The sequence below is a fragment of the Corvus kubaryi genome, unplaced genomic scaffold, assembly GCF_017639235.1.
Source record: "Corvus kubaryi isolate FWS band 111438036 unplaced genomic scaffold, C.kubaryi_AGA036_p1.0 138, whole genome shotgun sequence".
NCBI classification, from domain to species: Eukaryota; Metazoa; Chordata; class Aves; order Passeriformes; family Corvidae; genus Corvus; species Corvus kubaryi.
In genome coordinates, this window is record NW_024580672.1 from 21,421,591 (window position 1) to 21,445,606 (window position 24,016).

At 44.2% G+C, this 24,016-nt stretch overlaps 1 protein-coding gene across 1 annotated transcript in view; it reads left to right on the forward strand.

The window, feature by feature from the left end:
- Positions 1 to 24,016, forward strand: part of LOC121660292 (dedicator of cytokinesis protein 1) — a 75,106-nt gene that overhangs the window by 6,571 nt on the left and 44,519 nt on the right. The window contains exons 4-9 of the mRNA XM_042019569.1: positions 2,816 to 2,964; positions 9,495 to 9,580; positions 9,768 to 9,924; positions 13,493 to 13,533; positions 14,855 to 14,945; positions 18,220 to 18,339. Coding sequence (XP_041875503.1) covers positions 2,816 to 2,964; positions 9,495 to 9,580; positions 9,768 to 9,924; positions 13,493 to 13,533; positions 14,855 to 14,945; positions 18,220 to 18,339 — 644 coding nt within the window. The remainder of the gene's footprint in view (positions 1 to 2,815; positions 2,965 to 9,494; positions 9,581 to 9,767; positions 9,925 to 13,492; positions 13,534 to 14,854; positions 14,946 to 18,219; positions 18,340 to 24,016) is intronic.

A 24,016-nucleotide genomic window follows, 5' to 3' on the forward strand; every position in this document is an offset into this window, starting at 1 on the left:
CCCAAGAGTGTGACACGAGGTCGTGTGCACAGGGGTGCAGTGGTTAATGGCTCCCACAGTTCCGTGCTAGAGGAATTGCAGTGACATTTCAAATGACATCCTGCTGGGAAAGGTGGCCAGGGAAAGGCAGCTCGGAGAGCAGCGCCTTTATTGGTGACGTCTGAACCAGCTGGGGGGAGATGGAGAAGAGAAATTCCTCAAGGTGAAGGGGAATGGTTGCTGGTGTCCTCCAGCGAGCTGCCACCGTCCCTCCCAGGGCTTGACGTCACCAAAGGTGTCCTGACAGGGCCGTTGATGTCGTTGGAGGGAAGGCCAGGGTTAAAAATAGCCCTGAACTTTGGGCGTTACATAAATAAAAGTCATCACACATCACCCTCTCTGGATTAGTCAGGCGTGTTCCCAGCCAGCCCAGGGGACAGGGAAGGCTGCTGGCAAATTACTCAGAGGTTTTTGTGGCCCAAATTGAAATGGGAAGAGGCTGGGAAAGGAGGATCACACGTTACCTGGCAAGGAGAGCACCTTGGCTTTGGTTTGTGATGAGGTCCCTTCCTACTGTGTGAGCACATCCCAGGGCCAGGCACAAGACAATGCAAGGGGAAGTTTTTGCATGTTCAAAGGCGGCTTTTTTTTGGCATGTGGTGGTTCTTAAAGCAGCTGCACAAGTTGATTTTCAGAAGAGACTCCTCAATTTTCTTCCAGACTTGTCACATTTGGAGTCTCTGCGTGGGAGTTCCCACACTCCTGCGGAGAGGAGAAAGGTGAATTTCTTGCTGGGTTGTTTATCAGACAGGGGGATGGATGCCCTGGGGGGCCAGGGGAGGGTTGTTTCCCTTCCTGCTTTGCTCCCATGCTTTCTTTAGTGGCACAACATCTCCCAGGCTCACGTTGTCCCAGCAAACCCGTGCGTGTGCACCGTCAGCCCCGATGCGCGTGGGATGGACGTCACCCAGGGCTCCCACTTCATGGGCTTCCCCCAGAGAGCAGCAAACAGATCATCATCAAATCAAAGATTCTGTGGATTTTTCACATCTCAAGTTCAAAAGATGATCCTCTTCTGAGGGAATTCCTGTGCTTGAGGCAGTGGAAAAACCCACCATTACCCAGTGAGAACTTGCGGCGTTCAATCAGCGCGTGACGAACAACTTTTGTCACCGTTATTTGTTTTCTGCAATATTGACTCTGGCACTCTTCAGGCATAACACAAGAAATCTGTCACCTGAGAGGCCCAGTGTAATAATCCTTGTAGGAGAGACTGAGGGAAGCTTTAGGCCTCTCACTTGATATTCCTGAGCAGCACCCAGCCCTGCAGCAGCACCCAAAGTCACCGTTTTCGTTGAGTATTAATTTGCCCTGATCCGATTGCTAATGCTAATAGGATTCAGGAGTTTGCCAAATCAAGGAACTTAAATTATATCCGCTAAAAAAAGGAGCATGTTTTGGTGGTAAAGGATTTTTCTTGATTACATTTGTTGAGATTTATGTTAGTTCTGGTCAAAAGTGAAACTACCAATTAAAGACTTCACTGGTTACTGTCACAGTGGTGTAGTGCAGTGGAATAAAAATGAGTTGAAATCTGTTTCTGTCCTGTACCACTGCTAACCACAGTGGGAAACAAGAGTTTGGGGAATGGAGGAAACTGAGGGCTCCCTAAATTAGCTGGACTCCAAAGAATCTGGTCTGAAGCACAGTACTGGGTATAGAAACAGTGTTTGAACCTGGCTGTAAACATCCCTAACAGGGCATTTGTGAGGAATATCTCCAGTTCTGTCCTGAGGTCCCAGTGGATCCTGGCCTGTTGCTGATTGGAGAAATGGATTTGTGTTTCATAAACTTCTATCTGGAACTCTCAGGGCTGTGCTGCTCCAGCACCGTTGTACAATGAGGTGATAAAACACCAGCACAGGGTGCCCAGAGCAGCTGGGGCTGCCCCTGGATCCCTGGCAGTGCCCAAGGCCAGGTTGGACAGGGCTTGGAGCACCCTGGGCTAGTGGAAGGTGTCCCTGCCCATGGCAGAGGATGGGATGGGATACTCTTAAAGTCTATTTCATCCCAAAGCATCCTGATGATTTTTCCATGGACTTGCTCACCAGATAATTTGCAGCACATACACTCTGCACCCATTTAGCCAGTAATATAAACAGTAAGCTGCTCTTTTTTCCTAGTCCAATATTTATTAAGTGCCACGCTCCTGCTAAGCTTTAATTTCTCTTCCCTGTGCGGAGCAGAGCCCGGAGAGGGGGGAGGAGCAGCTTCTTGTTGGGAAGCTAAAGTGAAATGGAGTTTTACAGGCAGCTCAGCTCCGAGGAAAGGAGACATGTTGTGGGCTGGCTGAGCTGTGCTTTCATGTCTCGAGGCTCTGTTAGGCTGCACTCATGGTGACACTTTGATAGACTGACACCGAGAACATTTTGTTCACACAGGAGTCTAAATAAGTTAATACAAGCGATGTGCCTTTCAGCCTCCCTCTCTGCCAGCCACACATTGTGCTTTAAAATAAAACCTGGAAATTGGAGTGTGAAAATCCGTAGTGGGAAATGTGGCGAGTCCCAGCTTGACGACTGATTCAACAACTCCTCTTGATTTGGGTTTATACACTACCTCCCCTCCTGTGGAATTAATAATCATTGTAGTGATGATGAGGGTGTTCATCATCATCATCAAATAAACAAGACAAATAAATAGAAGTGTTTCAGTAGAGCCAGATATTAAAACATGCTTTGTTATGCTCCACGAGGATTTATTAATACAGCTTTTACATCTTCTACCAAAGCCAGGGGCTGTTTGTTAACTCTGAAATGTGTCTTTTCTCCTAAAGGTCAGCATAAAATCAAGTTCATCCCAGAAATGGTGGGGCCTATCCTGGAAATGACGCTGATCCCGGAGACGGAGCTGCGGAAAGCCACGATCCCAATCTTCTTCGATATGATGCAGTGTGAATTCCACTCCACCAGAAGCTTCCAGAGGGTAAGAAGAGAGCTGCAGACATTTAAAGTTTAAAGTGAGGAAGATTTAGCTGTTCTTTGACAAAACATAAGGAGTTTTGTTATTTCTCATTTTTCTAAGGAATAATATAATTATGGATTTGCTTATTTCCTATAACTCCTGAGGGGCTGTGGAGTTCTCATCTGTTGGTTTGAAATGCTTATGGAAGGAGAGATTTGCATGTAGTAAATGAAACCTTTGGTTATGGCACAGGAGCAAAGACAGATGTCTTAAATTGTCACTGTGACTCACACAAGGAGCTTGCTCCTGAGATAAATTGGACATAAAGGAAGCCTGATAAAAGGCAAAAGTATAACCTGTAAGGATTTATCATCTCTACTATCATGTAATTTTGATTTTCCCTACCTTTTTATGGATTTTGAAGAGGGGAAAAAGCAATCCAGCACTGTCAGTACTACTTCTTGCTCTACAGATACTGCAGAATCTCCAGTAGTAATGGAGCATTTTTATTCTATTTTATTGCAATGTGCTGAGGGGAGCCCTTGAATACACACACACACCATCTTCTCCTGATAGCTTCAACTTTTGAAAGACAAGTGGAGTGAAATGGTTTCCTGACATCATTCATTTGACATTGCTTCCCTTGAAACTTTGCTTATGGATTCAGTTTAAGACTAGTTAGGCCAGGTAGGGTTTGGGCTAAGCCAGTGGAGCTCCTTCCCACTGTGAGATTTCCGTCAGTTCAGGATATGACCTTGTGAATTTTGCAATAAAGTTTGACATGTGTTGTTTGCTTTTTTTCCCTTTATATTGGCAGTTTTCTTTCTTGGATGAAAAACCTCATCCTTTTCCATACTTTTCTTGTGAACTGCTATTGAGAACCAACTCTTAATAAATCTGTAGGCAGAGTAAATGAAAATCTGCGTGGGGAGACTTAAGCAAGGGAAATGGCATCAGCTTTATTGCTTTGATTTGTTTTGTGCTGGATGGTGTGTGGAGAGGTTGTGAACTGTATTTTGGCTTCATCCAATTACTGCATAATCATTCGTTCTTATGTTTGACTCCAGTGCTACTGTAAAGATTGAAATGCTCGCTGGGATGCCATTTAAACAGTTTCCTGTCAGATGCTCTCTTTTGTTGCTTGTCATTTTTTATTTGTACAATTATATAGATCGTGAAAAATCCGAGGGTAACTTTATAGCTAAATTTATGGCCCTCAATTTTCCTGACAGAAGGAAACCAGCTTTGTGTGGAATAGTTGGGTGATTTTAATAAATGAATGTCTTAAATATTTCACTTAGGGATTTTTTTGCTGTTTGAGAGGAGAAATGCCTCATCCTCAAGTCAAAAATGTCTGGGGTTGTATTTAACATCGTATTTCCTGTGGCAGTGTAGCTTCATTATGGATGTGGCATTGACAGGACAAGTGCAGAGGTAACAATCCTCTTTTCCACGGGTTTGGAGTGAACAGCCACATGTGACAAGGAATAATCGATCTGTCCATTGATCGTGCAGCTCTGAGTTTGCTGAGTATCTCAGGTTGGCCTTTGGGGAATGAAGATCACAGGCTTGGGAAAAGCAGAGGGTTGAAGGAAAATCTAGGCTGGGACCCCTGGAAGTAACCTGGGCCTTAGGTTGGGTTATCTGGGACCACGTGAAGCTCGGTTTGGAATATCTCCAGTGAGGGTTGTTTGAGCTCTTCTCTGGGTGAGCTATTCCAGTGTAAATCCTGGCCTTTGGAATGTGTCCCTGCCTGTGGTAGAGGGTTTGGAATGAAATAAGGTCCCTTCTGACCCCAGCCATTCCAGGATTCTATGATTAAAACTTTCTGATTTTTATATCCTGATGGAATTTCCTTGGATCAGCTCGTGCCTGTTTCTGCTTCCATCTCCTTTCTGAGCACCTTTTAGGCTTTGAAATGTTTGAGCTGGATTTTCTCTGGGCTGAACAAACCCAAATCCTTCAACCATTCCTGGGGCCAGGTTCTGCAGCACTCTGCCCATGTTGGTGGCCCTCCTTTAGACCATCTCCAGCTTGTCAAGGTCTCCCTAAGCCAGTGAATCAGAGCCAGACACGGAATTCCAGCTGTGGTTCAACAAGTGCAGTAGTCTTGTTGCTCCTCTGGCCGTGCTCTTGCTGGTGCAATCTAGGACACATTTAGGCTCCATTGAAGGGGGACACTTTTTTTCATGTTCAGCTTGCTAAATTGGCTTTTCCCAGTCACCTTCTTGCCCTTTGTGTACCTGGAAAAAGCTTCTGTGAGGTCCTGCTCTGTGGTTTCCTCAGGAACTGAAGTGGGGCTGCCTGGTCTGTAGATTCCTTGCTCTTTTTTTTGTCTTTTTTGTGTTGAAGTGATAGAAATAGATATAATTTGGGTTGGTTTTTTTTAATATTATCAGTACCTAGGCAAGCTTTGATGCTTAATGGGTCGATGTAATGTGCTGCTTTATATCCTTTATATGCAAGTACCAATTATCCTTGTCCAGCACTGCTTCCAGAGAGAACTTCCAAATGGAATGGTTGGCTGCTGTTAAACTAATCTGCCAGAAATCCAATTATCTAACCTTATTAGTCACATCAACGAGGGTTTAGATTGGCTCCACTTCTCCAGCAGATGTATCAACCTCATGATTTGTGGGGGAGGAACTGCAGTTTTTTGCAGGCCTCCGATGCTGTGATGGTTTGTGTGATAAACAGGCAGCTTTCCCTGAGGTTTGGGTTTGCCTGGTAAAACCAGGGACAGACAGAAGGGGTTTTTTTTTCTTCTCCCAGTGTATTTAGAGACAAAACAAGATCAATTCCCCTTGTTTTTACAGAACTGTATTAAGGCTGACTGAATTAAAAGCTGGAGTTGCCCGTTTTTGCCCTGTCCCTCTGAAGGTGCTTTGAAGCCTTTATAAGACTTCAAGGTAGCCTGCACCTCAAAGCAGGAATCCCATCCTAAAAACAGTGTGGGACTGAAGCTTCCCTGTAGAAGGAAACGCCTCCTTCTCCACTCAGCTTCTCCCTTGGCCTGTTTCAGTAGCGGAGCCTCTGAATCAAAGGGAATTTTTCACAGCCAGGGAAGCGATGAAAGAGAATTGGTTTGATTGTTCAGGGCCTGGTCAGGTGAGTGGGATGGATCCCGTGGTGACAGCAGGAGGGAAAGCTCAAGGTGAAACAACCCTGCAGCTGGAATGTGGAATTTGGAGCATGGAAAGCTCCTGCTGCTGGTGCCTGTTCCTCCCAGCGGTGGCTCCATTCCTCGTTTCCTACCAGCACTCCTTTTTCTTTGCATCAATTTTAACTCACTTTCTCTGGACCTGTGTCACTGCTGATACCACGTTCTGCTTGTTTGGAGTTGAACCCATTTACAGCTGTAAATCTCAGTATCACTGAGACAGCCACAGCAGCATTTTGATTTTCACATGCTGGTTATTGATGAATTTCAGATGGATTTAATTCCCTTCAGTGAGAAGTTTCCCCTCGTTTTTCTGAATCTCTCTTGACTTTTAGAACCTGTAATTCCTTATTAAGTCTTTTTGCTGCTTTTGAGCCCTGGGTTAAGCTCCCTTTCCCCGTGCTGTGGATTTGCAGGCAGGACACAAGTAAATGACTCCCAGTTCCTGTGATCGCACTGAACGTGCAAATTCAAATAACTAATCCCCCACAAAGGATTGGTTTCAATCAGTAATATTTTTTAATTCCCTCCAGTTGAAATGTAAGTCTGTACATTTTTCTTGGTTTCTGGCCTTTTGGAGAATATCAGTATTCCTCCTTCACTGCATCTGGAGAGCAAGGGAGAAAGGTAATGCAGTGGTCTCCAAAATGATCCCATCATTTTAAATGGCTCCAGATCCGTTTCACAGCTGGAATGCTGTGGAAAAATAGAAAAGGGAACAGATGAAACTGTTGGGAGTAACCACCAACTTTCATAAAAACCTTTGAGCAACGTTTTGCAGTACTCATGTGCCATTTCTGCATCAGGACTAATTTCTGGTGGTGGGATCTGTCACATGAATTGCACATGGCAAATTATTATTAGCCCACATTAAAATGAATTTATAGCAGCTTGGAGGGCTGGAAGTCCTCCTCATCTGCATCAAGATTAACTTGTCAGCCAGTGCTCCAAATACAGCCTTCGTTGAGGAAGACCCAGGCCCAAAAATGATTAGTTGAGTTGACGTGCGATGGCTCACCCTGATTTATTTGCTCCAGGTGAGAGATTGTCACAGACAGAGGAAGCACTGGATGACAGTGCAAGGAAAAGTGGATAATAATGTCCTGTAATCTTCCTGGTATCACCCCTCAAGCTTTCAGTGTCAGCAGGAGGATGTGAATCTGGCTCACTGATGGTGCAGATACTCCCCCAAGCCTCCAGAAGAGCCTCAGCGAGTGCCACTGGCTCTAATGGAAGCACTGGAGATTTGGCACTTCTTCATTTGAGACTAAATCCCATCACAATAATTGCAGGCCTATTTATGCATTAAATTAAATGTAATGCATTTAAAAAAAAAAAGAATGCATTAGGGGAAGAAAAAGAGAAAAGGAAAACTCGAGTTTATCAACAGATGCCAGGTGCAGTGTCCCAGAGCCATTGGCTTGTCACATTCCCACTCCCATCATGGGAAATGATAAACCTCCAAAGCTCCATAAACCTCAGCTGGCGTTGATAAAACCTTCCTCCGTGGAAAGACCACAGAAGGAATTTTAACTGATATTAAATAACATTTATTCATCTGGCTGCCATGATCTGCATCACAGCGACTCCGAGAGAAATACAGGGGATGACTGAAGAGCAAAGATACTGTTAACAATCCTGAAAACCCCCAAAATGCCACAAGTCTGGCTCTGTGCAGCCCAAGAGGCCATTAGGGAAATGGCCCAACAAAGCGTGGATTTACAGAGATTTAAGTGAAACTGATAGTGGGAAGATCCTTGAGATCCTGCATGACAAATGCAATTGCTCTTGTCTGTCTGAGTGATCTCTTCCTAAAAATTACATCACCTATAGGGCTGGGGCTGGCAGTGAGTCAAGAAGTCAAGTGTCATTTCTCACATTGGGTTAGAAAGTCAGTTTCTTTCTGGGCTCCTTAGGGAACAGGATTTTTGTGACTTCCCTGTTTCACCATTGTGTTGTTTCTGTGTTCTACTCAACGCTCTCGTACTGTGGGAATGTGTTTGCTTCTGGGACGGGGTGGGTTGCATTATCCTGCCTTTTCTCATTTTCCTGTCATTATTTTAATAATGGATTCATTGTGTTCACTGTGAGCAGGGACAGGACCTGAGGGAACAGCTGGAGCTGTGTCAGAGGAGGTTTAGGTTGGATATCAGGGAAAGGTTCTTCCCCCAGAGGGTGCTGGGCACTGCCCAGGCTCCCCAGGGAATGGGCACGGCCCCGAGGCTGCCAGAGCTCCAGGAGTGTTGGGACAGCGCTGCCAGGGATGCCCAGGGTGGGGTTGTTGGGGTGTCTGTGCAGGGCCAGGGGCTAGAATGGATGATCCTGTGGGTCCCTTCCAACCCGGAATATTTTATGATTCAGACAATTCATTCTTTCTCCATGGGTACATTATGTGCTGTTAATATCACCTGCAGATACAAAGTACATCCCTTGACATTTACAGAATGTTGGTACTCTTTGTTCTTGTGCAGGGGCCCTTTGCTTCTCCACAGCGTCCTTAGGGCTGGCTTAAGCAGGTGACAGTGGAAAAACCTGGTGACAACTGTTCTGTCACCGAACTCCCACTCTGAGCACTGGGCTCCCATTCCCCTGCCACAGGCTCCCAGCTCACCCAGCCTCTCCTGCTGAGGTCTCTGTCTTTAATCCTGTGGATGTCTGTGCTTATTTAATGAAGAATTAGGAATTAGGAGACTTAACTGATTCATTACAGAGCAGCAGGCGACTAACAGTTCACATTCATTCCTAGCAGCAACAGCTAAAGCCCTCTGTAATCATTAAAAATCCAGGGAATTACCGAGTTTGCATTTTAAATTTATATTCTGATGCCCACTTAAGTTTGCGTTATTTTATTATTGCCCAAATAAAATTATTCTGGAGTTGTTTGAAACGTCTCCCTTCCCTTCTGCAGGGTTTATTAGCAGCTTTCTCAGTTATGTTCCACTGGGAGTCAATGTCTGTGTGCTAAAAAGGGGTGTCAGGGATGCTGGGGGATGCATCCAGCAGGATTATCCAGCCTCAGGTGTTGCCTTTCTCAGAGAGCTTCCAGCATTTTTGTATTTAGTTCTGCTGCTGGGGACATTCTGTGTCTCCTTTCTCCCTGCCCTCATTCCTGTCATTAATCTCCTTCTTTAGTTTTCCATAATGCAAATATTTACACTTCATTTAACAACACAACCAATGATTCCTGTAACCAAAGAAGTCCTTGTAGGGCCGGAGATCATCGTGGAGAATCTAAAACCAGAGGCTGCAAGCTCTAAAAGTGAATCAAGCTTTAAAGCAGGGGCTAAACGTCTCACCGAGGTACCCAACCAATCTGTGAGGCATTGAGGCTACAGTAATAAAGTGAAATATTTGCCAGCTGATTATTTACGCTTGCTTTGTTTAATTATAGTTCGAAAACGAGATCATCACCAAACTGGATCACGAAGTGGAAGGAGGCCGTGGAGATGAGCAGTACAAAGTGTTATTTGACAAAATGTAAGTGTTGATCAGCAGCAAAATTTATGTCACGGGGAAGTCAGGAGAGAGAGCAATTAGACTACAATGAACTTTGTAGCCCAGAAATAATTAAAATCTGTTAACGATGCGCAATATTTAAAACTGCACCTGAGTCAAGGTTTTTCTCCGTGTGTGATTAACAAGGCGAACTTAATTGGTTTTTCAGTCTCTTGGAGCACTGCAGGAAGCACAAATACCTGGCTAAGAGTGGGGAGACGTTTGTGAAGCTGGTGGTGCGTCTGATGGAGAGGCTCTTGGACTACAGGACCATCATGCACGACGAGAACAAGGAGAACCGCATGAGCTGCACCGTCAACGTGCTGGTGAGCAGGAAAATCACTGCAAAGTCACCCCAAAATCACTACAAAATCGTCACAAAATCACTGCAAAATCGCCACAAAATCACCCCGAAATCACCACAAAATCACCACAAAATTGTCACAAAATCACTGCAAAGTCACCACAAAATCACCCCAAAATCACCACAAAATCACCCCAAAATCGCCACAAAATCACTAAAAATCATCACAAAATCACTGCAAAGTCACCACAAAATCACTGCAAAATCGCCACAAAATCACTGCAAAGTCACCACAAAATCACCACGAAATCGCCACAAAATCACTACAAAATCGCCACAAAATCGCCATAAAATCACTACAAAACCATCACAAAATAGAAAATCACCAAGAATCACTACAAAATTGCCACCAAATTGCCAAAAATCAGCATGAAATCACCACAAAAATCACTACAAAATCACCACAACACTACCACAAAATCACTACAAAATCACTCAAAAAATAATTCAAAAAATCACCATAAAATCACCCAAAAAACCACCACTAAACCACCACAAAATCACCCAGAAAATCACCCAAAGCCCCACTGCTCTCTGAATCCTGCACCTTTAACAGAGGGTTTGACTCGACCAGAGTGTCTGTTGGGATTCTTGGGGAAATTTGGAATGCTTTCCCCATTTTTTTCCTATTTTGGTGAATGCAAATCTCTGAAAAAGTGGGTTATTCCTTCTTTAATTGTTTCTACAGGAAGATTTAAGGAGAAATGTTACAGGGCCTGTTCATTGACATTTACAATTGATGTATAAACAACTCTGTGCAGAAAAACACTTGACATACGGAATGTTGGAGTTCTCTGCCATTTACTCCCAAAATGTCCATGGATTTGCAGTCCCATCTGTATTCTGCTCTCTGCTCAGCCCCCATATTCAAATTTTGTGAAGGAATTGAAGTTACTATTTCATTTACAGCAGGAAAAGCTTGGCTTGTTTTCCTCATTGATACGAGGAAAACTTTCTGGATCCTCTTAGATCCAGAAATTCTGGAGTGTCCACTCCATGCACAAATCTTGGTCTGTTTGGGCTGCAGATGGAAGCAATAATTGTCCCCACTGTACCCACATCATGTTTTTGGTGGAGATTCAGAGAATGAGATTTTACAAGCCTAAAATCAGCACCCATGAAGAATAACTTTCAGAGACCCCCAAAATAACGTGAACTAAATTTGAGTTTTCCATCAGCACTGTTTGCCACTGAGGATTCCAAGCTTTCCTCCCCAGATCATCATCGAAGCTTTAATTTTGTTTAAATACATGGGGCACAGCCAGTGTTTATCATTTATGTGATCTGGATGATGGATTTTGTTCAGGAAAGAGCTGAGTAAATAGTTTGAAGGTTGGTTTTTTTTTGCATATAATGTAGTTTGTAGCTTTTTTGATTTTGCATCTAATGCAGTCCTCAGCTCGTGCAGCGCAGCCTTTACGCCGCCCCATCACATCAGCCGTAAACAAAACAGTGCCCACTGGAGCAGGAGAGGAGATGGAGGCATCCAATTTGAAATTGGGCGCTTATTTTTAGTTTGTTTTTCCTTTCTGTGCACATTAGAAAGCATCAGAATGTTTGGGAAGTGGGCAGAGAGGAGGGACTTGCAGGGTTGTCACTGGCTGGTGGTGCAGCAAGTGCAGAAAGGTCACGGCGTCCTCGCGAGCAGAGCCCTGGTGGAAAGTCCTGCCAGTTCTCCAGGCAGGATGGGGAGCAGCAAATCAGTCACCATGCTCTCTGTGTCAAACTGGGAAAATTCCCTTAGGAAGTTTGAAGTTGTTCCTCCTTCCCTTCATCTGGATACTCAGAGTCTCCTCCCAGGAATTCTTGCCATCCCCATGGGGGATCCTGAGAACACTTGGGGGTTGGGTTTGTTTTCTCCAAGTGTCTCCCAAGAGCAGCTCCTGATGCTGGTTTTTGGCAGCTGAGTTTGTCAGGCATTTGCAGATGATGAATTTTGTGGGTGATGTGCTGCTGTCAGGTTCAATCACTGTGAGGCACCAGGCACAGGCCTGCTGGAGCCACTGGAGTTCCCAGGAAATGCTGGGAAGCGGCGCAGGGCGGAATTTTCTGTTACTTTCAGTAGTCATGATTTCAAAGTTTAGCTTGATTTTACACTCCCATTTTCCCTCCAGGGCCTACTCAGCCTTTTCATCATTCTCCAGGTTCCTGAAGTGAAGTTCATGCCTTTGCAAAAATCTAACCCACGGCTGAAACTCGGCACAATTCCCACGTGGGGTCTCAAAGAGCTCCTAATTGGGACTTTAATGATGCTGAGGGTTTCCTAGGATTAGGTTTGTCTGTATTGATGGTGCTTTAACTTGGAGGGTTTGATCTGCACTTAAGCCAGTGCTGACAGGAAAGGGGCTCAGGCTGGAGCAAAGGAGGCTCCGGGGGGACCTTGTGGCTCTGCACAAGTCCCTGACAGGAGGGGGCAGCCGGGGGGGTCGGGCTCTGCTGCCAGGGAACAGGGACAGGAGAGAGGGAACGGCCTCAGGCTGGGCCAGGGCAGGCTCAGGGTGGATATTGGGGAAAATTTCCTCATGGAAAGAGTTGTAAAGCGTTGGCACAGCTGCCCAGAGCAGAGGTGGAGTCCCCATTCCTGAGAGGATTTTAAAGCCCTCTGGATGTGGCCCTTGTGGACATGGGGCAGTGGTGGCCTTGGCAGTTTGTTTTCTGAATTGAACCCAAAACCAGTAAGCAGTTACATGAACTTAAATATCCCTGGAGTAACCCATCATTCTGCTGTGAAATGGGGATTCTGTCTTGCATTCCAGTTCTCTTCGAAGGGATCACTTCTGTATTGGATTTATCCCTCTTTTAGTACTGGGTGTGTGCTCTTCTGGTGCCTCCTCAAACTGCTTTAATTTAGCATTGAAATATATTTAATTCAGTGAAGAAGGACTTTCTTCGTTGTTTTTTTTTCTTAGATATATTTTATATTTTGGAGGCAAACTTGAAATTAGATTCAGCAGTGCCTTGAATCTTTCACCCAGTTTATCATATTTTGCATTCACAATATTTGCACTGTTAACTAGTTTATCTCAAGGCTGGAGGCACTCAGAGGAGAGGGATGCTAATGTGTGACATATGCAACCAGATAAATAACACTAATCTAACTTTTGATTTCCAAGGAAACTGTTAGAATCCAAGAGCAGATGATGTATTGCTCAACTAAGTTCAGAATTTTCAATCCATAGAACAACTGTTGCTTAAAAATTACAGGTTTTTTGTATATTAGAAAACTTCCAGCTGAAAATGGTTAATGATGTGTGACTTGCAAATGCCAGCAGCAAATTTCTAGCAGTGCTATTCTGGCAAACTCTTAACCTTTGCAATGAGACAGAAGGCCTAAAACACTGCAACATGAAACATCCCAGCATTCGAATTTGTGAGTTAAATAACTTGTGTTCCATCACTGGAGGCAAATTTCATTTTGCAGTTTGGAGGCTGACGTTATGCAATTATGAATTTTTAATTTGGAGCCTGTTCTGTGTACATTCCAAAGTGTGAAATCAAAGACTTTGTAACCAAATTATGTTGTTTTTCAGAATTTCTACAAGGAGATCGAGAGGGAAGAGATGTACATAAGGTTTGTAAACATGACTGGTGACAAACTGCCTGACACAGGCACTGTAATTGGGGGAAATTAAGTTCGTATTAAGCAGTCACTTGGGGGCTGGAGGAGAAGAGTACTGAAAAATCACACCTTGGCTGAACCTGAAGTAATTCAAAATCTTATCTGCACTGAGAACAGAGTGCTGGAAGTGAAAGTCAGGAGATTATCTCTGTCCCCTTTCTCCAAGTCCTTGGGTTCCATTACAATGAACACTGAAATACTCAGGAGCCAGAACTCTTCTGTTCATGAGGAAAACAAAAAAGTCAAAAGCTGAGCAAAGAAATGATGCTGCCTCCTGGTGAGGTACAAAAGATGTGACTTGGAATAAAAACAACTATTAAATAATACCTGATACTTATTTTAAACTTAAAGCTTTCAAAATCTCTTTTCAGACAAAGTAAACGTGGAAATTGGTGCTTTCTGTGAAAATGGGGTTCACAGCCCCCCATTTGTGCTTTGGCTGACACATTGTTGTGCTAAAACGATGGAGTTTGTGCTTGTAATGCTATTTTAGGTATCTAAATGTCACTCAATTCATTCTCAGGTGCTTGTTATCTTTTTGGAAGAATTTTCACTTGTGAACTCTCTTCCTGTCGTTTAAATGGTTTTAATTGGTCTGTTAGAAGCTTGCAAAAAGAAAATTGTGGACAAACACATGGAGTTATTTATTATTATTTAGGTCTCCCTGCTCAGCATCTCTGTAAAGACAAATTGCCTCTCACGGTCAAACCCCCATCCAAATTCTCTCCAATTTCTGTCAACGAACTTATAATTAACATCAAACATGAAAGTATTTTCACTGGCTTTTTCAAAATAGAATTTTTAATAGTTTTGTGGGGATTTTTTTAAATGGTCAGTAAAAAAATCATCAAAGAAAACCCAGAAGAGAATCCCCTTCCAGAGGTGCAATGATAGTGGAGTTAAAGAAGGAAATTTACTTCTGTCCCCATAGCTGAACTGTAAGAGTGCTCTGTCTTGCACAAAAGCAGCATTGGGTATTTTACTCATCACAAGTCATCCATCTGGTGTTCAGTCAAAGATTGCGCCCGATGATCTCAGAGGTCTTTTCCGACCTTAATGATCCCATGATTTTCTGAGCGTCCTTTGAGAACGACACAGCGGAAATGCAAATGGTCCTAAAGGTTGGCTGCACACAGAAATGTGAACTTTAACCAATCCCACAAATATTTACTTGTTTGAAGATAGACTTGAACCCTTGTAATCTTCAAAAGAAATGGCTGAGTAGCATCCTAACCCCACTCTTTTTAAGAGCCACTGTTTCTGTCGCTGGCAGGTATCTGTACAAGCTGTGTGACCTGCACAAGGAGTGTGATAACTACACAGAGGCTGCCTACACCTTACTCCTGCACGCAAAGCTCCTCAAGGTAAACCCCAAAACACATCCTGAGTTGGGGAAATCCCAGCAGCAGCCAGCCAGGGGGGTGTTTGCCACTCAGAGCAGCTGCACTTCGGGCTAACAGCTCTGTGCTGGGTTCTTTTTGCACATGGAATTCATACGCGAAGGAAAGCAGCACTTCAGTGGGTGGCAGAGGTGGATCTTGACCTGATATGAAGGGAATGTGGTCAAGTCAGCACTGCAAAATCCAAATTGCGAATATCCACATTGTGCAATATGTGAAAGCCTCAAACCAGATGTTTTAGTAAATCAGCTCTTCACAGATCTTTGTGCCAAGGAGTGCTGGAGCCCATTCTCGAGTGCTCTTGGGTGTCTGGAGTAGATTCAGTTTGGATTTCAGAAAACTGTAGAGAGGTTCAGATGGCCTTCTCTCCAAGTTCATGCTTTTAAAAGGTGCATGTCATTTTAGTGCAGTGTTACCCAGCTTAGAGCACCTTTAAAGAGGCACAACAATATTGCTGCTCTTCAAGGAATGTTTGGGGTAGCCTGCAATATGCACAAATAACATGTTATCTGCAGAAAGTGCAGAAAGTGCCTGAAGTAAAGCATTTGAGTGGTTAACACTATCCACTGCCAGCCAGAAATGGAGTGAAGCTGTATTTCAGAAGCATTAATTCCCTGAAAACGTTCTGGAGAGAAGATGTTGTCTCTGACATGCAGCTTTTTTACGTGCTTGTGTCACAAATGTGGGAGCAGGTACCCACTTTGCTCTCCTGGCTAGCATTTAGGAAGATGCTGCTCTTGCCAGCAGACACTTGTGTCATGAAATTGCATTTAATACATCTGAGTCATCACTGAATTCCTGTTTTTATGGTTTATGTTTTACATTTAAAAAGCAGTTAATGGGAAAAGCAAAAATCTCAGTGTGATCAGAATTAGAAGTTCTGGAAGAGTTGGCTTTAGTCCTGCTTGTCTTCCTCACATTTCACAACCTGCAGTGAAATCTTTCTCCCTCAAGGAGTGCTGGATCTCTTTCCACTCCCCTCAAGGACAGGACCCCCCAGGGCAGAGAGTCAGGGACAGAATAATTGAGAATTTCATTTTCCCCTTCATCTCCTGCTCGTGCCAAGGGTGTTGCAGCCTCCTGATCCAGGGAAAGTTTCCCTTCCTGTGGCAAGGGATGGGACAAGATGGGTTTTAGGGTTCCTTCCCACCCAAACCAGCCTGGGATTCTGTTACTGCAACCTGCTGGGCCCATGGTGCCCCTCTTCATCAAGGAGATGGATCTCATCCGAAGCAGCCAACTGTTCTTAGCAATCCTGGCTTTAATTTAAGCAATCCCCAGCAAAGTGCGAGGGTAAAATATCTGTTTTGAAAAGTTGAAAAGGGGAAGGTGTTAAATGAGATCTTCTGATGGATGCACTGAGAGTTATTTGTACCTCAAAGCTGAGGAAGCTGCATCCAAGCCATAATAAGACTAAATGTGATGCAGAGTGTACATGTGCAATTTAAATGAAGACACTCTGAAATATATTTACTGTATTTTAAAATAATCAGAGGGTTGTTACACAAGGAAACATCTCAAAGATTCATCTGCAGTGCAAAAGCAAACTGTGAGTTGTGCCCACTTCACATGGATAAACCTTTTAGATGGGATGAAGGATTCATTCCCTTCCATGGGGGCTGTGTTTTCTGAATAAATGATGGAACAAGCCATTCCATAAAATGATATTCAGACTTTCACCTGGCATGGCTTGGACTTGTTAGACATTTTACTTTCTGTAACCTCAAATTAGAGTTGAGCCAGTTGTGGCTTTTCTTAGAGAATGTGTTCAGCGAGCAGGTGAGAGTCTCACTTAATGTACTTCTTTGCATTCCATGGAAGAACTTCATGGGAAGAAATACGCATTTTTCTTTCCTTCTAATGCAAATCCATAGACACAGCAAATGCCAGGGTAGGGTTTGTCACAGGTTTTCTTTCCTGAGTGGACATTTGTTTATAAGTGTAATTTCATTATGGGCTGGAATTAGTTTATTGTAAAGGTGTATCAGTCTCTATCTCAGTGCCTGCTCCTGCAGCCCTTGGTGGAGGGAGGAGTTCAGTGTTGCCTGAGGAGCAGCAATAATTTGGGTGTGTAACTGAGCAATTGAGTTTTTCTGTCAAGCCTCAGGACAGGATTTTCAATGACACTCATCACTGGCAGATACTTCATCCCCCTGATTTTAATGGGATCACATTGAGGGCAAGACTGAGAGCACGTGAGAATTTCACCTTTAAATTTGCAAGAAGACTCTGTCTGTGGGGAGAGAGAGGCCAAATTACTGCAAGCTGATGAAGCACACTCAAGAAAGGAGACTTTTGTTGTGTTTTCAACCCTTTCTGTCAAAATGGAGGTGTTCAAAACTAACAGAAGATAGTGGCTCTTAGCATGCTGAAAAAAATGCCATCACACTGCAGGCTCCAGCAGGTTTGTGCTGCTCAGAAACAGAGCTCAGGACAGAGCTGTCAGAGGTGTCTGCATGACCCAAACACAAACATTCTGGCCAAATTAAGAAGTGATTGGGTGCAATTTAATAATATATAGGAGGTAAAATAACAGTAATTCTGGAAATGAATCTGGGAGTTGCCCAGAGAAGCTGTGGCTGCCCCTGGATCCCTGGAAGTGTCCAAGGCCAGGCTGGATGGGGTTTGGAGCACCCTGGGCTAGTGGAAGGTGTCCCTGCCCATGGCAGGGGATGGAATGGGATGACCTTGAAGGTCTTTTCCAACCCAAACCATTCCATGATTCTGTTGACAGCTTTCCCTTGATCCATCAGTCGCTTGCTGGAGGAGCCAGAGCTGCTAATTACAGACAGGCTGAATAAAGTTAATTGTGCTTTCCCTGCCTCCAGAGATTCTCAGCGAGTTGGAGCCATCTCATTTCCCTGCCTGCAGCCCTTTCCTTTGTGCTGATGTGTCTGGGCTCCAAGGCTTCTCTCACATAAAGTGAAGTGTTCCTTGTGTCCCCAGTGGGTTGTACCCATCAGCAGGCCAAGGTCGCTCTCATCAAACTCACCAAGGAGGGGCAGCCACCTCCAGAAGCTCCCTTCCAGCTGATAGATGTAATTAGCCTCCAATTACAGCATCCAAATAAATGATCCTTGTGCCCAAGGAAGCAAAGGGCACAACTGTGAGAAAACCCTTCATTGGTGCATTAACTGCAGTACCACTTCTTTAAATAAAACCCCTCTCTTTTATTTAGCTTCAGAACTCAAAACTTTGGATTTGCTTTCACTTTTCCCCTTTTTTTTGTGTGATTTAGTGGTCAGAAGAAGCATGTGCAGCCCATCTTACCCAGCGGGATGGATACCAAGCTGCTACTCAAGGACAGCTGAAAGATCAGCTCTATCAAGAAATTATCCATTACTTTGACAAGGGCAAGGTAAAAAGGGAAGAAAAAAAGTGCAAATGTATTTCATTGCTTTTCTCTCGAACTTATAAATTTAATAGTAAACATAGTTTGCATCCAGTGACCTTCAGGAAGCACTTACAGGTAATGATACCACCAAAAAAACAGTCAAAAGAAATCACTGGTACATTTATAACTGCTGTGTTAAGGGTAAATATATGGGTATGTGGTACCATGGAGTAAATAATAAAGTGATGCCTGTAATTTGGAGGACTCTTTCTGGCAGTTACAAGAGCTAATGGAATCCTTCAGCTCCCCTTGTTTTGCCTTGTGTACACAAAAATAATCCCTCAGGGCCTGGATGTCTGTGGTTCATATCATAAATATCCTGGGATGAGGATATTTCATCGCAATTGCATCGTTTAATGCAGCAGGAATTTGCATTTGGCAGTGCTTGGTGTTGGAGAGGAAGGGGGTTAACGTGGGAGACAGGGATGGATCAGTGTTTGGATATTCCAAGCACGAAATTCAAGTACAGAAGCAGGAATCTCTTTGTCAGAACATTTCAGAGAAGTAAACTTGGGGTTTAACAGTGATCTCTGTAGGGTGAACAGGAATGGTGTTTCCTGCTAGGACTAGAATATTATCCAGCCAGCCCATCCTTTCCAGGTGAGTTTTTAGCAGAATCAGACTAAAATACTAGAATCACTTTGATAGGAAGAATCATTTCTATCATTTTGTTAGAAACTTTGCCTGAAAAGTTAAACTTTATCACTTACCTTAATGCAATGTTTAAAAGTTGTTAGTGAGTGATGCTAAAAGTTGCAGTTCTAGACCGGGATGAAAGTTGTAAAAATATAATTCTGGAGTGATGAACAAGTGGCTGTTTGGGGCTGGGGCTGGTGGAGGTGACTTGGGGACAGAACTGGTTCCTGCTGCCCAAAAAGCTTGTCCTGAGTCAATGAGGAGAATCTCATTTGAATGAGGGTCACAAATGATTTAAAAGCTTATTTTAATCTTACATTCCTGTCTGGAAGGAAAATCAGAAGTTGCCTGGTTTTATTTTGTTGCTTTATGGGCTTCCTGTTAGTCCTTTAGGGTATCCAGGCACTGGGAATTGTTCTGCTGAGCACCAGTTCTCTGCAGAACTCAAATCCCAGGAGTCCTGTGTGATTTTTGTGTGTGTGTGTGTGAGGAGGTGATTAATTTCCAAAGTTCTCTTTTCTGCTTACAGACATTCCTTCTCTCATTTTCTGGTCACTCAAGCTGGTGATAATTTTTCATATTGCTCCGTGAAAAGGGAAATAAAAAAATCAATATACACTGGGAATATTCATTTTAGGTGAATTTGCAAATGTCAGGAAGCTCCAAGTGGAGGTTTCCAGTGTAGATTGAAGGTAATCCTCTCATTTGGGATGTTCTGACATTAAGTTAAATCAACTTCTTGCATGTTCTTGTGCAGTTTGCAAACATAGCCCAGCAGCTGCTTTAACTCCCTGGTCAGTAACACCTGAAACAGCCTTTGCTGTGCATTTTTGGGACACTGAACCCCTGCACAAACCAATTCCTCTTTTTTGGGCCGTGACCACCCAGCTGGGTCCCTGCCTGGCAGTTCACTCCAGCTTGATCCCACTTGTTTGATTTCCCTTCCCATAAAGCCAACAACAGGTGCCAAAAGAAGATCCCCACCCCCTGGACAGCTGCAGAGCCACTTCCAGGCTTTTACAGAAGCTCAGGAGTTTGGTCTGAAAGTTGTGAGCCTGTGCCTCTCCCACCCCAACCTGCCTGATGGGAAACTGGATTTGGGAAGGGAGGGACATGTGGGGGTCAGAAACATTATGTAGAAGAAACGGAGGAGAGGGATTTCCTAAAACTGGGTTTAAAACATTGGCTTTTTGCTTTTTAAAGGCTTGTGTAGTTCAGCCTCTCAAAAATCATGATCCCTTTCTCTTGGCAGAGTAATTTCCCAGGGGAAGGCACGGTGCACTTGTCTATTAAAACCAACCATGAGGCTTGTCCCTTAACTATTGGCATTCATGGGGAGGTGAATTTAGATTTCATCCTCCATACACAGGCTGGAATGGAGTGAACGTCTCACTTCTGGCCCAGAAGTGCCTGAGAGATTTGTAAGAGAGTAAAAGGGAGAGTGGACTTGCCCTGCAGGCAGGAGTGTGGCACCTCATGTGGGCTGAGAACAAAGTGCTGGCCCTCACCATGAGTATCCCTGGTACTTGTAGGTCAAGATCCATTTAAGATCCCTCATTTTGATTTCTATTCTTAATCTGCTGTTCTCAGGAAGTTTGCTTTTTTTGCCTGTATTTGACTTTTGGTCCTTAAACCAACCTTTTGTAAAGCTGAGGTACAACTTTCACCTTTAGTGAAGAAGCATTTTTGAGAAACACCTTTTGCATTTTGCAGTTGTTCTACTTTATGGATTTGATTCCTGGCTAGTTGTGCTCTTCATTCCTTTTCTAAGCTCCTTCTTTCCAAGAGGAAAGCTGTTTCCCTGGTATGGGCATCCTTTCCTCTCCTAGATTATTCTTCCTCACTGCTCTGCACTTACCAGTCTCCCCTCCATCTCTCTTGGCTTTTGCCCTTCAAATCCTTATCCTCAGGCTTATCCCAGCAGTCTGACCCATCCTTTGAACTGCTCTCAAGTGTTTGCTCTCTCTGTGTTTTCCTGAAGCTTTGTGATTTCCAACAGCCCTTAATCCAGGGACTTCACTGGAAGCTGTTGGGTTGGAATATCCCAAGGCGAGAAGGGAAAACAGTGACGGGAGTAAAGGGATGAGGGAAGAGGTGACATTTTTCCTGTGGGAAGCAGTTGAGGGAAGTCAATGTTAATGAACTCCTGAAGCCAAGGAATGCTCCTTGGCAAAGGTAAGGTGCTGTTTAAACCAGGTTTGTGTGGTCTCTGGAGCCACGAGGGAAGCAGCAGCTTCCTGCCCTGTTCCTATTCCTGCCCAGGAAGATGTGGGAACACCAACAGGCTCAGGTTTGCTGGGGATGCTGCTGCCCATAAATCAGGACAGGTTTCCCTCTGCTCTCCATAAATTGAAAGTGTTGGTCCCAAGGAGAAAAGAGGAAATAAATGCACACTGCTCATTTATTTCTGCTCCTCCTTTTTCCCCTCCTCCTCCAGAAAAAAGCTTTTACTGCTTTACAGCAGCCACAGAACAAAAAATATCTGAAATTACACAGCAAATGCCATGCTTTGGCTTAAAAGGCCTTTTTTTCTGGCTCATGGGATGACATCAAATGGCTTTTTTTCTTCCATCTTAACAAGAGAGTGGTGAAATTCACCTGTCTGCCAAAAATCTGTGTGAGGCTCGTGGCCAGCTCAGCCCTGGAGTGTGTCCTGAGAGCTGGGAAGGACAGAGAGTCTTGGGAGAGGGAGGATACAGAGTCTGTTCCAAAGGAATATATTTATTTGTTTAAAGGCTTTCCAGCCTGGCTCTATCTTGGATGCAGGGCTACCAATAGAGAAGTGCTGAGTTTTAGCATTTTATTTCAAATACTAAGCCTTCATGTTGGTTAATTACCACTACCTGAAATTTAGCCAGCTTAGAAAGTCCCTCACACGTCAGAATATGGCACCATAATATTCTTACCCCAGACTATTTCACTGCTCCTGACCATTAACTCTGCAGGAGCTCAGAAATACCCTGAGATCCTCCTTTGCTGCTATTAACCTCAAAAACTAAATTGGATGCTGTAGCTCTTTCTGGCCAACAAGCAATCCAGCTTGAAAAATAAATTAAATGGCTGGGTGTTCCCTAAAAAAGATCTCCTGCATCTCCAAAATCTTGCCTGTAACAATTTGCATCTCATGTCTACACAACTAAATTTAGGCTCTGCACATTTTTCCTACACCTAGAGTATAAAAGAAGCATTTTCCTTCCAGTATCAGCAGCCTCTCTCCCTGGTACCCTCTCCAGATAAATTGTTTCTCCCATTAATGAGTTGTACCTCGTACAAATCCTGTGTTGTAGCTCCCTGTACGACTCATTTCTCCAGCAGACTTGCCATGTCCTGGGCAAAGCTGGGAAAGCTTCCAAGGCAGGAAATCTGCGAGGCAGCAGATTGGGAGTTAGTGACCTTCAAGAATATAGATTTCATTTATCAGGATCCTGGGCCACAGCCGTGCTGTCCTCACCTGAATAAATTGGCTCTGGAGCAAACAGCTGAATTTTTCAGAGGGTTGTGCAGGGATGTGAGGCACACAGCCCCTGTTTCTCTAAGGATGGCAGAAAAATCTCCAGCTTTGGGTTGGTTTTCCGTGATGTTGGAGGTGTCACGGTGCAGCTGCACAAGGGAAAAGCCAGGTTCAGGAAACAGCCTCAGGTTGCTCCAGAGGAGGTTTTGGTTGGATATTAGGAAGTGTTTCCTCATGGAAAGGGTTGGCAGGCAGAGGATCAGGCTGCCCAGGGCAGTGGTGCAGTCCCCTTCTCTGGAATTGTTCAAAAAATGTGTGGATGTGGCACTTGAGGTCAGGATTTAGTGTTTAACAAGGTGATGGTTGATGATCTTAGAAGTCTTTTCCAACTTTAGTGATTCTCTGGACTCCTGGACCTCTGGAGTTCAGGGCACTCTCCACTGGAGAAATTGAGTTCCATAATGCAGCTTCTCATTGTTCCACTGAAGAACTGAACAGGACAGTTGGGATTTCCAAACAGAGATGTTGGAGCAGAGTGAGATTTTTAAGAGGCAGTAGAAAAAGAAAGTGGATGCTCTTCCCTGAGACAGAGCTCTTGGCTGGAGAGGGACCAAGTTAGAGACTGGCAAAAATGGAAAGAATCTTTTCCCCTTTATCCCTTTTTTATCATGCATTTGCAGTACAGTAGAAAAAGTGCCTGAAAGTGTTCCATTAAAAATAATGTGACAAAATGTCAGCAGGGTAGCCTGTAAACTGACTTTTAAAGAAACTTTAAAGGAATTCCAATAATTTAAGCCAGAAACAAATGTTGTTCTTAATATCTGAAGCTGCTCTGCTGATAGAATTGGGATTGTTCAACCTGGAGAAGGATCCAGAGAGATCTTAGAGCCCCTTCCAGTGCCTAAAGGGGCTCCAAGAGAGCTGGAGAGGGACCTGGGACAAGGGCTGGAGAGCCAGGACACAGGGAATGGCTTCCCAGTGCCAGAGGGCAGGGATGGATGGGAGATTGGGCAGGAATTGTTCCCTGGGAGGGTGGGCAGGCCCTGGCACAGGGTGCCCAGAGCAGCTGGGGCTGCCCCTGGATCCCTGGCAGTGCCCAAGGCCAGGCTGGACACTGGGGCTTGGAGCAGCCTGGGACAGTGGGAGGTGTCCCTGCCCATGGCAGGGGTGGCACTGGATGGGATTTGAGGTCCCTTCCATCCAAACCATTCTGGGATTCCCTGATTCCATGGTCTGGTTTTCTCCTGTTCATCTCCACATCCTTGCTTAAGAAGCACACAAGGATTATGTGATGACTGGGTGTGTGTTGTACATGAACTAAATCTGGATCACATTTAATTTGAGGATTCATTTTTCAGGCTCTGGAACATTTACAGAATCCATTATTAATATTAATATTCAGTAACATATAAAGGCTTTGTTCAGGCTAGAGGAGGTGCAGTGGAAGCAGCCTCTGCTCCCGTGTGTTTATGGTGTCAACAGACAAGGGTGGGAAGGTGAAAAAAAAGATCAAAGGAGATTTCATTCTGCTGAAGTTGTTCTTTAATCAGTGGC